The 17,079-nt window shown below is 34.8% G+C and overlaps 1 protein-coding gene across 14 annotated transcripts in view; it reads left to right on the top strand.

Moving 5' to 3' along the window:
• Window positions 1-17,079, top strand: part of LOC145243583 (PHD finger protein 20-like protein 1) — a 200,070-nt gene that overhangs the window by 163,273 nt on the left and 19,718 nt on the right. For 12 of the 14 annotated variants that reach the window (XR_013862915.1, XR_013862914.1, XM_080106569.1 and 9 more), the window contains 4 exons: window positions 371-436; window positions 2,305-2,432; window positions 13,473-13,572; window positions 16,878-17,076. Coding sequence is in view for 12 of the 14 variants with exons in the window: in XM_080106569.1 (XP_079962695.1) it covers window positions 371-436; window positions 2,305-2,432; window positions 13,473-13,572; window positions 16,878-17,076 (493 nt within the window). In the remaining 2 variants the exon portion in view is untranslated. The remainder of the gene's footprint in view (window positions 1-370; window positions 437-2,304; window positions 2,433-13,472; window positions 13,573-16,877; window positions 17,077-17,079) is intronic. The other 2 variants (XM_080106567.1, XM_080106566.1) reach the window with 1 other exon arrangement.

Here is a 17,079-nt window from a genome sequence, read left to right as displayed (position 1 = left end):
TTAAATGAAACTAATCATCCAATAATCATGAAAGATTAAAGTTCGTTTTTTTTAAAGAATATGCAAATTGATTAACCTTTATCCTCGAGTGGCCTTAAGGCCTTGATAAGTGGTGATACCCATAATATGCAAATTGATTAACCTTTATTTAATCTCTTGCATATCACTGCCTGAGTATATGAAGAAGCTTGTTCTAATAATTTTTAAATAGAAGAGGTAGGCCTTTAATATTAATGTCAGAGCGAGAAAAAGCTCAACTTTATAGGTTGGGTTGTGTGAAAACGTAACTTTTTTTTAGGTGAATTAATATTTTGTTTTCGCGCATTATTTTGTATTTTCTTTGTGTAAATGATTTTTGTTTTAATTCCAGAAGAAAGTGAAACTCCTCTTATAAACAAACGACAAAACAGGAGAAGTAAAAACAATTCTTTCAGTGGTGAGTATCTGTTACTCCTTCGACCGTAAAATTTCTTCTCCCGGGCACCATTGTGCCATTTTTTTTTTATTTATTACAATATGTGGAAATAAAATGCCACACAACAATACACGATACGTTCCAAAACAACAAATTATATGAACATCAACCGAAAGTTGGAGGAGAAAATGTGGAATTGCTACCCGGCCATAGTATTAAGCGATTAGAATTGGACATGCATATCTAAACACGTGTGTACTCAAAGTACTATGTGTAATTGTGCGCTTTCTGTGATGCCCCGCATGTAAACCTGCACCGCATGTTTTAATGTTGCATTTGAATAGCAGATTGTTGTAGGTCATAAATGCGAAGCCAAAGAAAGAGTGACACAGAGAATTGAAAATATCTCTGATTGGAGTTGTCTACTGTTTTTTTTTTTTTTTTTTTTTTTTGTAAAATAAGTATCTCATCAAACAGGGATCATGTTGAAACCAATCTGTTTGAAAAAAAAAGCAATGTTCACAATTATCTGCAGATATAATCCCTTTTGAATGGAGATTGGATGTTATCTCCAGTAGTCAACTTCTGGGTGGTGGAATAGTGACCACTAACAAAGGACAGAATTAGTGAGGTGAAAGGCAGAACACAGGCAGTTTGAGTTTGATGCTTAAGGTAGGAAGGTGGTTGTTCTGAAGACTGTTGAGTTGGTGTGCCTCTTTTCGGGCAGTTTGCATGCTTTGGGCTCTTGACTGAAGGATTCTGTTAATGGGACTTATGTGTTTTGGTTTGATCAGGCAAAACTCTGAGTTTTCAAGTCTGCTATTCAACCTAAATAAAGGAGTACCACAAGTAATCTCCAAAAAAATAAATATTCATCATTTGTTCGACTTTTTTTTTATTTTGGAGAGAGAATACTTTTGTTGCAATGTTGACTGAATCACGCAACAACTTTTGTACTGGTACGATGAGTGGAATGATCATGGCCTGTTTGATGAACAGACAAGTTCATCTTCATATGTTAGCGATCAAACATTCTGATCGACTGAAAAAAAAAAAAAAAAATAGGAATATCAGAAAGAAATACTTTCACATACCAAACCTCCTCACTATGTTGTCCATAAATGTGCCTACTTCACAAATAAAAACTAACTTAAAAAAAAAATTCATTTCCAGTTCCTATATCGGAAACATAATTAATTTTTCTAAACTTATTAAATGATTATTTTTAAAAATACACAAATTGTAATTACTTGACGTTGCCTGGAAGTGTTTTCACTTTTATAGTTTATTAATTCATTTCTCTATTAAATATGCTGCTTTTTTTTTTTTTTCCACAATGATTTTTTTTGTCTTCTATTATATAAACCTCACCGGTCTGTTTAAATATATGCATGTTTGTATGTCTGCCTAAAACTTTCGACAGAGGCAACAGATTTTCACAATTGGTATTGTTTTGAAGATCGGCACTTCGGATGACAAATATAAAAAAATTGGCTCAAAAAATTAATTCTTTCACCCTTAACTGGGCACTTTTCTACAAGGAGGAGGAGGGGGTAACTTTTTTTTGCAAATATTTTCGAAAGTCATCTCTTTTCAATTGACTAGCCTTAATTTAAACCTTTGCCACTTCTGGTTTGGCGATGGATGCAACGGCAAAGACGTCACATTTTATTTTTTTTCACATTCTTTTCCTCCTTCGCGGTAAGGGTTCAAGTCTGCCTGTCTGCCTACTACCACTTTTTTTTTTTTTTTTTGCTCAACACACACCTCCAAACACTCAGGCACTCAGGCTAGTTCAATATAGATTTAAAAATTAAAAAGTTGAAAAACGATATCTAAATGGTGGATAATCTTCTAAATTGATGTTTATTTCTTTCTTAATTTTGCAGCCTCTGAACGAAGCATTTTGGCCGATTCATTAGTTGATGAATCTCTTGAAATGGAGGAAGAAGATACAAGCAGTGAAGTGATACATTGCGTGTGTAACCTGGTCGAAGAAAAGGGTTTGATGATACAGGTAATGAAGAACACAGATTGGAGATTTGTGTGTGTGTTTTTTTTTTTTAAATCCAGTGTTATGATTTGGGATGTTAGCATATCGTAATGATGAAGGTCGTTCCAAAAGTTAAACCTATTTTTTTTTTAACTCAAAAAGTTGAAAAGTTACGAAGACAGGAGTAGTACCATTAAAACGCGCAACATTTTTGTGCTCCAGAATTTATTTTTCTACATAGACACCACCATTCTCAATGCACTTTTGCCAGGAATTCAATGACACATCTCTGCTTCTGATGCATGTCCAAGACAGGGATTGCTTTCTTAGAGTCTCATGCTGTTAATATCTGCAACTGAAAGATGAAACTTTCAGGTCATGAAATTCATGAAGTTCAGTGGTCATAACAATTCAATTTGCAATAAAAAATATAGGAGGCGTTACTTTTCGAACACCCCTCATATTAATGTCTTGCAGAAAATTATGTGCGTGTGTAGCACATGAATGACAGAAAATAATGGAAGAAATTAGGATATTCACAATTGACTTGATGTAGACGTTTTTATTTACAAGGAGGCAAATCATAGAATGATACAAGTTTTTGTCCGGTATTACCCGAGTTTGTGTGTTAAAACTATCACGGACAGAAGTAATGTTTCTCCGTCTTCATTCATCGGGATTCAAAGTCGTTCTTTCCTGTCAAGTGCTGTTGTTGCGTTTCCATCTCTACATAAAAACTCTCATAACAGAGGTAAAAGTGAGGAGGTAACTCTGCCTAAAAAAGAAAAGGAGTTAGCTCCCCTTGATAGTTTTATTATCCCAACATCCAAAAAAGATGAATGCTTACATTGCTACAGACTCCTGTAGAAGTGAGTTCTCTATTTTTAGTCATGTGCAAGCGACTTTATAAGTCACTCTCTCGGTCGGACTGTAACACTTTTGTGCTTGTACTTTTTGGTTAAGATCAAAGGTCTGTTGTTAATAAATGCTGTTCTTAGTTTTTTAAGTTTTTCCTAGCCTTTTGTCCAAGATCAAAGTGTAGTATCTGTTCTTACTACATGCTGTACTTATGTTTGTAACTGTGATATAAAGTGGGGGATCACTTTTTTCTATTAATTTAATGTAAAATAATCACCCACTTTACAACCAGTCAGTCTCAAAGCCATTCAAGTCATTCTCCAGATCATTCAAGTTGTTTTTGAAGGATTCCAGTTATTTCTTAAGCATTCAAGTCATTCTTAAGGTAGTAATACACACGGACGAAAAAACGCTTTGGATAATCACAGATTTCAAGGTAGTTCTACTAAAATAGCCATATTTTTTAAACCAAAGCACTTCAAGTCTTCAAATTACTACTGTTTTGTTCGGAAATGAATATACTTTCAAATGAATTAATAAATATGAATGTACATTATATATTTTAAGAGTTTTGAGCAAATAAAGTGATAAAAATGTGAACGTCATAAAATGGCGTTTTCGGTAAGGTTTTGTAATGACCCCCCCCTGTTTTCTAAAGGTCCGTACCGTGATTGTATGAAGAATTTCGTCATGAAATTTGGGAATCAATAAGAAGAGGTGTTAATCTTAATACTGTCAAGTGTCCGAAATATTTTTGACCATTTCTTTTTTTGTCGTGTTAAAAATAAGACTTTAATATGCCGAGTATCGAACATTTTGAAAAAAAAAATTCTTCAGACACCCAGTAGTAAGTAAATCAATCTTTTTACTATCTTTATCAATTAAAAGTATTATTTTATGTTTAGTAGGACCGCGGTAATTGATAATTTAAAAGGACCTACCCGAAAAAAAAAATTGTTTCTATTTCTCGAATTTGGTAAAATGAAGTTAATATTAATAGAAGCAGCAGCAGCTACAGCCTGTAGAATCAGCCATAGCACAGTGTATAAACAAACACGCGTTCTTTAATTTTTATTCAAGAACGAATTAAGAAAAACAAAATGAAACATAATGGAAATAATTAAGAAAAACAAAATGAAACAAAATGAAAACATAATGAAATATGAATATAAATGTTCTTATGTTTAATTAGAGCTATTTTGTTATCAGAATAACATTAGTTTAGAACTATTCGGTTTTCAGAATGTATAATAACAACAATCCCAACCAATTCGGCATTATGAATCTCTCACATTTTTCGTAAAATTTAAAAACATGGTTAAAAAAAACAAAATAAACTTTTGTAGATATATAGCTTGCATGCACTTTTATCTTTAAATTAGTTTTGAACAGCGAATTAAAACAATGTTTTACTGCGAACAGCCACAAATGTTTTTTTTCAAAATCAAAATAAGTATCAAAATCTCGTTTATACATAGATTCGAAAAAGTTGTCAAAAAACAAATATATAACAAATAAATGTTATCAAAGGCAAGATAAGTTACTTTTCTACCTAACTGGATAATTTTCTAGTGTTTTTATTTAATGTAACATGTTTATTCAGCTCGAAAAACGTACAGTGTTTACCGATGTATTGGAAAATTAAAAATGGCGCCCGGCCCGACTCTCTTTGACACGGTAAGTTTGAGAAAAGGAGTTAAAAATTAAAAAAAAAAAACTATACAAAATACTGTTAAAAACTCACCGAATATATGTCAGCCTATGTCACGGTAACATATATTGAGCGAGTTTCTAGCAGTATTTTGTCTACTTTTTTATTTTTAACTCTTTTCCCCAAACTTACCGTTTCAAGAGAGTCGGGCGGCGGGCGCCATTTAAAATTTTCCAAAACATCGGTAAACACTGTTTTCAAGCTGAATAAACATGTTATATTAAATAAAAACACTAAAAAATTATCCAGTTAGGTAGAAAAGTAACTTGCTTTTGATAACATTTATTTGTTATATATTTGTTTTTTTTGACAACTTTTTCGAATCTATGTGTATAGTAATACAAACCCTCAAAATCTATATCAATATTCTTGAAATTTTAAAAGCAGTTAGAAAACACATCAAACTACAATTAGGAAGCTTTTTATTTCGTTAATTTTTTGTTCTACTTATTAAGTGAAAGATATTTTTACAACCTGCTCCAGCGTAGTATAAACGGCCTATGGAATTAACACCTTCAACCTCGAAAATAGAAATCAACAAATTTATGGAATTTTCTTTGAAATTTCGCAACACAGTTTCTTATTAAATTAAAACTAAATATATAATATTAAGCTAATAATTATGAACCACTAACAGTAAATATGAGTGATGAACGCTCTCTTTGAAAAAAAGCTCTCTTAACTTCACCTCTAATCCAAATTATGTGTGGCAAGTCTCCTCCTAAAACACTCTTTAACCCTAACAATAACACTAAGTTCGAGTGGCAAGCCTCCCTCCCCCTCCAACAAAATACCTCTGTAAGCCACATACAAGCATCTAAAACAAACAAACAAAAAATAGATCCTTCCTTAAAGAAAATACACATAAAAATAAATTGGTTAACTGTCCTAAAATGCTAGAATGGCCAGGAAATGGTGAATTATTTTACATTAAATTTTTGTGAAACTAACCGCCCCCCCCTCTAATATTGTTTTTGTTAGCTTTGTCTCTGTCAAGTTTTCAGTATGTTCACACATAATTTTCCTTAGCCCTACAATTAATTCAAAGTCCGAATGGCAACCCTCCACATATTCTCATTGCATAGAAACCCTCTTAAAACTACACATAATCATCTTAAAAAAAAAAAAAAAAAAGCATGCATATTTTCCCATAGAAAAAAAAAACAGTTAACTGCCCTAAAATGCTAGAATGATCTGTAATAGGAAATTATTTTACATTCAATTCTAAAATAATTTGTTTATCTTTCATTAAAGTTTTTCATGGCATGTTATACATAATTTCCTAAAAAGGTAGAATCACATTTTGGAGGGGTGGTCAGAAGGAGTTGAGTGGGGTTAAACAGAAGGTGTTAATCTACAATAATACCAAAGAAATATTGCAATATATTCATTTTTAAATGGTCTTATGTTTAGATTTAAGTTTTTTGTACATAAAGCACATTACAATTCAACTTTGAGTTCTCCAACTTCTTTTCTGTTTATGGATACATGGCATTTTTAAGGAATTGCTGCATATTTATGCACATTTACTGCAGATTATTTGGAAACCATAAACTTTGGGAGATTTTCAGTTGCATATTCTGATTCCTTGTACAAAAATACACTTATACAGTAAATTTCATTTTTTAGTCTTGTGTTTTAACAAAGATATGACAGTTTTACTGAAAAAGTAGTGTAAAAAATGTGACGAAACGCATATGGTCTTAAAGAGGGGAAAATATCCAAACGTGTGAGGCACAAAAATAGCCATAACTTCCTTAATTTTAATCAGATTTTAAAAATTTAAAAAGATTCTTTCTTAGCTCATCAAGCTCTTTCTATGCATACCAATATTGAAATATTTCAAGCTATTTCAATTTTTTCATGTGTATTGCTACTTAAGGTCATTCAATTCATCCTTAAGTTCATTAAAGTCATTCTAAGTCATTTACTTTTTATTTATTTAAGTCATTTCAGTTCATTTTTCAGTCATTTTAGTTTATCTTTAAGAATTTTATGTCAATCTTACATTCATGCATTCATTCATTACACGAGAGCACGCGATTAATGGCTATCGGCCTTGTTTGGTTTCAAACCACTTAAAAAAATTTTTTTTTTGCTACTTGTGAAGAATTTGAACCAGATGTAACTAATCGTCCATTCTGCTTCGATCGAAACATGATGTCATGCGCTCTGGTTTGACTGTAATTTGATATAAGCCGCTCATAGTATTAATGCTGGAATCCCCCAGGGTTCCATCCTGGGCGCAACTCTCTTCCTGATCTACATTTTCCAAATCACATCCTTACATCATTTGTAGACATTTATGCTGATGACACTACTATCTATGGTAGCACATCTAAAACCGAAAATGACCAAGTTCTCTCTGATTATCTCTCCTCTGATCTTGAGCAAGTGGTACAATGGGGAAAGAGGTAGCTTGTTACTTTTAATGCATCTAAAACCAAGCCTTTATCTTTACATCATCAACACTGTGATTCCCATCTGGCTTCAATTAAAATGAATGGCTCTCGTCTTGGGGAGGCCTCAAGTTTTGACAGGCTTCTGAGCTTGACCTTTACTCCTGATCTTAAATGGAATACGTACATCAAATCTGTTGCCAAAGCCGCAGGAAAAATGGTCAGATCCTTCTATCGATTCAGTAGATATCTCACTGCTGAGGCAATTCTCTATCTATATAAGAGCCAGGTATGTCCAAGGATTGAGTACTGTTGCCACATCTTGGCAGGAGCTGCTAGAAAGGACTTATCCTGCCTTGATAGAGTTCAAAATAGACTTTGTAGCCTTGTAGAGGATGTCTTTTTCTCTTCCCTGCAACCTTTTTCTCACAGAAGAGATGTTGCAAGTTTGTCTCTGATGTATCGTTATTTTCATGGAAAGTGTTTGACTGAGCTTCAGTCTATGGTCCCCCCTCGCCAAACTTTCACAAGAAACACCCGTCTAGCAGAAAACACTATCAATAATTTCCCCCACTCTTTATCTGTGCCTAAACCTAAGCGTAGATTCCATGAGAAAAGCTTCTTTCTTAGAACTGCACACCTATGGAATTGTCTTCCGTTTTCCTGCTTTCCAGCTGACTACAATATGGTTGTCTTCAAGTTTAATGTATACAAGTTTTTGATGAGCCAGTCCATATAAGTTTACAAATTTACCGAATTTCCATTACTAATGATTACTATATTGTCCAATTTCTACTGTACACTCTTTAACCCTTATTCTCAAGTGGCCTCTTGGCCTTGATAAGTGCTGATGCCTATGTAAAAGAAATAAATATAAAAATGAAAAATAAGACGCTGATTAATGCCCAGCAAAGGAAGCAAACGATCTTTGGGGAAATATTGAAAAAACAAAAAAAACAAAACAAACAAACAAACAAAATCAACGGATCGCCCAGGAGCTTCTCGACAATTATCTTTTCAAGTTTATGTGGAAACGGAAATTTGGTAGATGGTCATTTTGTCCTTATTTTTAATCATATATCGGAAATCTACCTGGTTAGGTTGGTGAAGTTTCTTTCACATCCATTGTCTCTTCTCACCCAACTTAACATCGTCTGATGCGACCGTAGAAAAGTCTACCTAACCCTAAGGGAATATCCCAGCTGTCTTAATTTTATTTTTTAAAATCGCCCCCCCCCCCTACACGAAAAAAATGTTCATAAAAAATAAAACAAAAAGTTTATTTTACATATGTTACAAAAAAGAGACAAAATAAATGTAAAAAAAAATACATGAAAAACATTAAAAAAAAAAGTGTTTTTTTTTTTTTTAACTTAAAAAAAAAATATGACACAAAAAATAGTTTTCTTATTAGTTTTGTTCAATTTTGTTTGACCAAAAAATGGCTGAAAAAATACTTGTTTATTTAACTTCAAAAATTTGTTACACAAGTTTTTTTTTAAATTTTTTTTTTTTACACAGTGATCACCACTTATCAAGGCCCGGATCCACTCAGGGATAAGGGTTATTGCAAGTACATTACGTTAGTGTGGAGATTTGATGAAGTGTTTACTTAAGGGGGCGGTTCATTAGGAATTTGTTAACGTTGGACTTGAAGACATCAAAGTTGTAGTCCGGTGGGAAGCAGGCAGACGGAGCAGAGTTCCACAGGCGTGCAGTTCTAAGAAAGAAGCTTTGTTCATGGAATCCGCGTTTTGATTTAGGCACAGATATAGAGTGGGAGAAATTTTTCACAGTGGATTCAGCTAGACGGGTGTTTTTCGTGAAAGATTGGCGAGGGGGGACCAGAGATTGAAGTTCAGACGAGCACCTGCCATGGAAATAACGATAAAACAAGGATAGGCTCGCAACGTCTCTTCTGTGGGAGAGAGGTTGCAGGGTAGAGAAAAGGGCATCCCCCACTAAGCCACGAAGTCTATTTTGTACTCTGTCAAGGTAGGATAGGCTGTTTTTAGCAGCTCCTGCCCAGATATGACAACAGTATTCCATCCTTGGACGTACTTGGCTTTTATATAGATAGAGAATTGCATCAGTAGTGAGATATCTTCTGGAGCGGTAGAAGGATCCCACCATCTTTCCAGCGACCTTGGCAATAGACTTGATGTACGTGTTCCATTTCAAATCAGGAGTAAAGGTCAAATCCAGAAGCTTGTCAAAACACGGGGCCTCACCCAGACGAGAGCCATCCATCACGATTGATGCCAGATGGGGATCAGAGCGTTGATGATGTAAGGATAGGAGTTTGGTTTTAGATGCATTAAAGGTAACCAACCACATCTTCCCCCACTGAACCACGCGCTCGAGATCAGAGGAGAGAGAATCAGAGAGAACTTTGTCATTTACAGCCTTTGATGTGTTGCTGTAGATGGTCGTGTCATCAGCGTAGATGTCAACGAATGATTTAAGTATGTGTTTAGGGAGGTCATTGATGTAGATCAGGAAGAGAGTTGGGCCCAGGATTGACCCCTGAGGGACTCCAGCATTTATATTGCAGGCCTCCGATTTTTGTCCATCTACCACTACTCTTATGAGCCTATCAGAGAGAAATGATTTAATGATTCAGAAAACATTTCCAGTTATACCGTAGCTGGAAATCTTGTGAAGTAGACCCTTATGCCATACCTTGTCAAAGGCCTTTGATATGTCAAGAGCAATTGCCCTAGAAAGGAAGCCTTTGTCAAGAGATTCACTAATCCTGTGGGATATAACCGTCAGCACATCTGCGGTAGATCTTGCAGAGCGGAAACCATATTGTGTGTCACTAAGAAAGTTATTCCTGCTGAGGTGGTTAACTATTTCTCTATTTAATATGGATTCCAGCAACTTACTCATAACACACAGGAGACTTATTGGTCTGTACTGAGAGGGAGATGACTTATCACCTGAATTCTTAAATACAGGGCAAACTGATGAGGTCTTCCAGGGAGTCGGAAAGCACTTCTCCTTAAGGCAGCGCTTAAATAGTTTCGTAAGTATGGGAGCAAGTTCTGTTTGAAGCTTTTTTAATACTATAATTGAGATGCCATCAGGGCCAGTTGCTTTACTGGAATCTAGGTTCTTGATTAGCTTGGCGACCTCATGCACGGATATTTGTATGTTACCTAGCTTGTTCTGTGTTATAGGAGGAAATATGGGGAGTTGATGGCCTTCGTCGCATAGGGTAGAATTAGCTGCAAAGTTCTTTGCAAATAGTTTGGCCTTGTCTGACGCTGACGAGATGACCTCTGGTCCATTGATAATGGTTGGGATAGAACGCACACTTCTGTTCAGGATCCTATTTGTTATTTGCCAAAACTGGTGGGAACCAAGCCGCTGATCAGCTACCTTGGATTTAACAGACTGGGCATATAGCTCTCTTGCATGTTTTATTACTCTTTTACAGTGATTGCTGGCAGTCCTGAAAGCAGCTTTAGTCTCAGTGCATCTATTACGTTCGTAGCTATGGAAAAAGTGATTTCTGTGCGCGATAGCAGCAGCACATTCTGGGGAGAACCATGGCTGGCTGTTAGGTCTTTGTTGGAATTTTTTAGATGGTATGAATTGGTCTATGCCTACAATTAACCATTCGGTCAGATCTGATACTATAGAGAACACTTCCTTTTTAAACATGGAGTGCAGAGGTAAATCAGATATGAATGTACGGAAGCTATCCCAGTCAGCCATAGAGTATCGGTATACAGTACGGTGGAGGGGTACGTCTGGGGGCTTCTTACATTTCGTTTTTATCTTAACTGATACGACGGAGTGGTCGGAGGATCCTAGAGGAGAATGAACGGAACATGAACATAGCTCAGGGGAAGTTGAGAGAAAAAGGTCTAGGAGGCTTGCATATTGACCAGGTGTATCGGGCACACGGGTGGGTTCGCGAACAATCTGAGTGAGGTCATAAGCAATGGCAAAATCATGACAAGACCTCCCCTCATCATCTGTCTTATTTGAATGGGTCAGCCATTCCACGTTATGGACGTTGAAGTCACCACAGATGTGGATGTTAGCCGAGGGATGTGCAGACAGTATGTGGTCTATTTTCTCAGATATGCTCTTAAAGATAGTAACTCCGCTATTGTGGGGCCGATAGAGGGCAAATATAAATGCAGTGGTGTTAGCAAGTGCAACCCTGAAGCACATATAGGGTAAATTAGGATCTTCTCTAGAAATATCCCTGCCACACGGGAAGCCATCCTTAATGTAGGCACATATTCCATGCCCATGGCGATCTTGGGGGTCAGATTTAGCTGTTAATTTAGAGTATCCGTTAATTATGAACTCATCTAGGGAACTGGTCGGCCCTATTCCAGTTTCACTTAGAAATAATGTTCGGTTTCGTTTTCTGCAATTGGGTTTCAACCTCTGGAAGGTTGGAACGTAGACCCCTGATGTTGGAGAAGGAGACCTGGTAGTAGGGGTCTACGTTGGAAGATGGGGTTCTAGGTTTTAATTGAGTTTTTATAAAGAATAAGATAGAAATTGTTGTTTTTTATTTTTTATTTTGGTTATTTATTTCTGGTGGTTTTATTATATTCAAATGTTTTCTTCAGTATTTTTCTTGTTGTTGCACTTTGATAATCGGTGACACTCAGCAAAAGCCAACGATTGACATCATGCTCTGAGCAAAGCCGAGTAGTTAGTTACGTCTGGTTCAAATTCTGCACAAGTACCCTTTTTTTTATTTTATTTTTTTTTAAATAACAAAATGCTGATATTTGCCAAATTGTTAAAGTCTTACCCCCTTCCAGACTACTCTGGGGTGGCTTAAACTATTTGGTCAGTTTACATAGTTTTTGGAATATGACATTTTCGTTCTGTCATGGATATGTACATCGTACAGATTTTTCTTTAGTTTTGTTTTTTTAATGTAGCGAAATTATGAACAAGAAGCAATAAAAAAAAAACCCAAATGTATGCACAAGCGTGTGTTGTTTTCTCTATCCCTTTGGCCTCTGCAGAAACTCTCTCCACTTCCGTCTGTCTTGAGCTATTGTAATGGTGCTGCTGAGCCTCAAGCCCGTCCATTCCCTACGGTTATCTTTCCATCTGTTCTTCTGTTCTCCATGCCTTCTTCTCCTCTTACTGCTACTATGAAATAGGGACCGTGCTGAAATAAAAACGTTATTTAGAAAGGCATTCTTAATATTGAGAGGGTGATCGTTTTTTAAATCTTCTGCACTTTCACCGAACTGCCTTATTGTTTTAGCAAGCCCTGTTGATCTTATTACATGGCCATACCAATGTAATTTGCGCCATTTTACATTGGTTCAAAGATTTCTATGGTGCCCACAAACATGCCTTATTCGGGTTTGTAATGTTGTCGTCGTAGGAAATACCAAGTATTTTGCGGTAGCGCCTCATCTCAACTGTTTGTGTCTTCTTTTCAGTGTTTGCTGTTATGATCCACGATTCATAAACATACATGTTACGAATGAGTAAGGCTGTGACAACAGCATATTCTTTTTATTCTTGAGTATATACTAGACACAGTTAATCAACATCAGTCGATATAAAAACATGTAAGCTATTAACGGATATATACTCAAGAGTCAAAACAATGAAAAGAATATGCTGTTGTCTCAACCCTACTAATGAATGCATGAGTCTGATTTTTGATCGGTGTTAAGAAAGAAAAAAATAGAATTAAATCTGTTTATTGGTGTGTTTTGTATTTTATTGAGACTTTATATCGAAACCCTATTTTGCTGTATAGATAACAAATCGAAAAGTATTCAAAAAACAAAATATATAACAAATAAATCGTACCGAAGGTAAGGTAAATTACTCTTCTATCTACCTGTATAAGTTTTTTGTGTTATTACTTATTTTAAAGCGCTTATTTACTTTTAAGCATGCGTAATACTGAGTCTTAAATGAGGACAAGAAAAATATGGCTAACATAAGATGGTCATTTGGGTAGTCTCAATAATCGCTCAGAAATCGAAAATGAAACAAAATATTAGTAGAAACCAACGCAATTGTCTGTCTTTTGTTTTCTCTCCGTCACTATTTCATAAAAAGTAATAGGATTTTCTTTTCTTTTATTAGTGTGAAGTGTGCATGTGTTGGCAGCACGCGACCTGTATGAATCTTGACGAAGCAACGTTACCAAAGAAGTACATCTGCTCTGTTTGTCGGAATCCAAAAGGTGAGAAAAACATGCTCTTTGAAATGGCCATAACACGTTTGAGTATTGCGAAATGGTTGTTGATTTGAAAATGGTTTGAGTTTGTCGAGTGTTAGTACTAAGTTCGCTGCACATTTTCATAACAAATGCACATACAAAATTTTGACCAGATCGGCCCAGTAGTCTCTGAGAAAAAGTGGAACAGACAAGCGGACTAAGAAAAATATGCAGATACAATTAAAAAAACATGTCTTGATTTGTGTTTACGGCTAAACAGAATCAAATATCGCTAGAATGAATTCACAGATCTGCTAAGTTCGCATTACTTTATATATCTATAAAAGTGTGTGTGTGTCTGCCTGTCTGTGTACATTTCCCTATGCAATAACTCTGTCTACTGACTCAAAATTTAATATTCAGGGTATTGAGATTTGGGAAACTCTTTGTAATGTTTGGCTGTTAAGGGGTCAAAGTTCAACGATTTGACCTTTGAGAACTCTACCAAACTCCTCTGACAATTTTCGGTCTAAACATTTGAAATTTTAGATATAGGTTCCTTGGACATGGATCTAACTTAATAACTTGATTTGAGTCCAAAACAATAAATGTTAAGGGGTCATAATAGGGGTCAAAGTTAAAAAAATTAACCCATTTTTTTTTTTTTCTCAACATACACCTCCAAACACCCGGGCAACGCTGGGCTGAAATGCTAGTATTTTAGAAGATCGAAATTTAAAAGCAATTCATTTTGTTCTTCTTTATTTAATTTTTAAAAAATCTTTTGAGATGAGGCTTCATAATTTGTGCATTCATTATTTTTGCGGACTGTTAGCCTCATCTTCATAGTTGTTGTTGTTTCAGCATATTTTGGCCAACTCATCCTCTGAATCACCTGAAGAAGGCCAGAGGATGAGTTGGCCGAAACAACAACAACTATGAAGATAAGGATAACAGTCCGCAAAAAGAATGCATGCACAATTTATGTTGTTTTATTAGAATTTTTAAAAACTTATTGAGTATGCAGGATTAATAAATCAATGATTGACATAAAAGGCTGTTAATATGGATGAAACTATTGTAAATATATAGGGAAAATAACACAATAAAATTACAAATGTTTAACACCAAACATTTATTTATTATAGACGAATTTTAGAAAGTAGTTATGTAAAATGGACAGAGATATGAATAGTCATAAGTCTTTCTTCTGTTATATATGACAAAATGTTTATATTCCAAATTCCAAGTTGTTTACTGTCAAGAATGGACATTTTAACATGTTGAAAGAAATAAACGATAAGATGAACAACATCTTGGAATTTGGAATATAGACATTTTGTCATTTGTTATTTATTTGTATATGCTCTGTAGTTATATTTTTAGCATTTCATTAAAACAACATTCTAAGCAGATATTTGAAATCAAATTATTTTACCTATTATTAGGATATACAAGTAATAATAAGAAATAGTTTACCTCCCAGCATGGGCATTTAAAAATCATTGTTAATAACACTGAACAGGTCTGTTTTTTTTTTTTTTGTTTTTGTTTTTTTTTAGTGGCATCATGCCACAAGGGTTAATAAAGATGAAAATAATGTCTATCCTAATGAAGACCTCTATGTTGAAAAATTTGATTTATCAACAAATGTTTGTTTATATATTTTTTTTATTGGAATTCTGTCAAATGAGTAATTTGTATATTTATTTGTTTATTTGCGGACTGTTATCCTCATCTTCATAGTTGTTGTTTACCACCTGAAGAAGGCCAGAGGATGAGTTGGCTGAAACGTGGTGAAACAACAAATATGAAGATGGATAACAATCCACAAACAAATAAATAAATATATGCAAATTACTCATCTCAAAGGATTCCAATAAAAAATAATATATAATAATAAATAAAAAAATAATATATAATAGCATTTGGTATGGACACGACGATGGGAAACCAGCTAAGAATGAAAACTTGGATTTATAAGACCAAAAAATCCAACCTTGATCGAGCTTCAGGGCCCGTCGCGCAGTGGTTAGAGACGTTGAATCTCTACGGTTCTAGGTGAGCATTGTCTGAAGATAGCGGTTTCAATCCTACCCAAAGCCGGCCAGAGAATTAGTTAGCCGAAACAAAAATGTGGTGAGATGACAACAACTATGGAAGGCAGTAATTTCTAAGGATACAGTTAAGAGACTCAGCATTCCTATCCCCACATGGTTAACCACCTGAAGAAGGCTGTGGTAAAGCGTCAACTATGAAGATGATAATAGTCCACAAATAAATAAATAAATGGTACTTGTACAGTTTAATCAACACATTAAAAGATGAAAATATCAGAAAAAGGTTATATTGTACATATCCATTTTGAACTGAAGACACAACCCCCCCCCTCCCCCAAAAAAATTCCACTTAATTTGATCAAGTAGTTTTGTTTTTTTACAATGGAAAACACATTTTTATGATAGCACGTTGAAGGTAGCCATTTTAAATTTTTTGAACGCGCCATGGGGAGATAACTCAGTTTAAGCACCGACACTCCCTCCTCATCTTGAATACAAGCTTTTCTTTCTAAACATCAAACCTTTTGCTTGGTATCATAGCAAATTGTTTTTTTGCTGTAAAAAAAAAAAAACTACTTGAGGAAATTAAGTGAAATTTTTTTCCAGGGAACTTTGTTCCATAACGGATACGTACAATATAACTGTAAATAGGAAAGCTGAGGAAGATGGAGCAATGTATAAATTTTTTTTTTTTTTACTAATGACGTAAGCAACTGCTGTTGCTGGACATCATTCATTTTATATGAATGGCATTTGTTGTCCTGATATCTTTCTAGTTAAAATTATTTCTAGAAGGACATCAGGTACTTACAGGAGGGATCATGTGAAGGTTGCTAACATCCCTAAGTAAAAGTGTTTCTAGGGAATGAACTGGATTAAGCTTGGCACACCCAGCTTGTCAGTTTGTCATTAACCACTTAGTCACTATCACCTCCCAGCTGCTGTTTAGGACATTATTGAAAAAATCTCCATTTTAACAATCTTCCTAATTGCAATAAGCATTTTTGAAAGAAACTGAGACTAAACATATTTTTCCTTGTATAGAACATCGCTGGTACATACAGCATATATATATATATATATATATATATATATATATATGCTTTATTTTTGTTTTTAATATAGGGATGATTGTGCACAAGCACCAATGTTTTTTTATGATTTTGAATTGAATATCGAACTGATGATTGTGACAGTTTTTATGATTATCATTTGATCGTCTCTCTCTCTTTTTTTTTTCTTTTACTTCTGCTTGGCGTTTTAATGAAGGTCTTCGTCCAAGTGCTCAGTATATCTATGACCAGGATTGGATTAAGTTGGGTCAGTTGCCACGTTTCAGTTTTGTGGAAGCGGATGAAAATGAGGACGAAATTGTACAGAAGATCTTGGCCACCAACAATTTGGTCGGAGATATGCACAACATCAAAGCTGTCCTACATGGACTTCAGCAACAAATTAAAATTAACTTGTA

Source organism: Euprymna scolopes, chromosome 22, assembly GCF_053919585.1.
Source record: "Euprymna scolopes isolate OS-2025 chromosome 22, ASM5391958v1, whole genome shotgun sequence".
Taxonomy (NCBI): Eukaryota; Metazoa; Mollusca; class Cephalopoda; order Sepiida; family Sepiolidae; genus Euprymna; species Euprymna scolopes.
The sequence above is the reverse complement of the archived record's forward strand: the minus strand, read 5'-3'. Positions and strand labels throughout refer to the sequence as shown.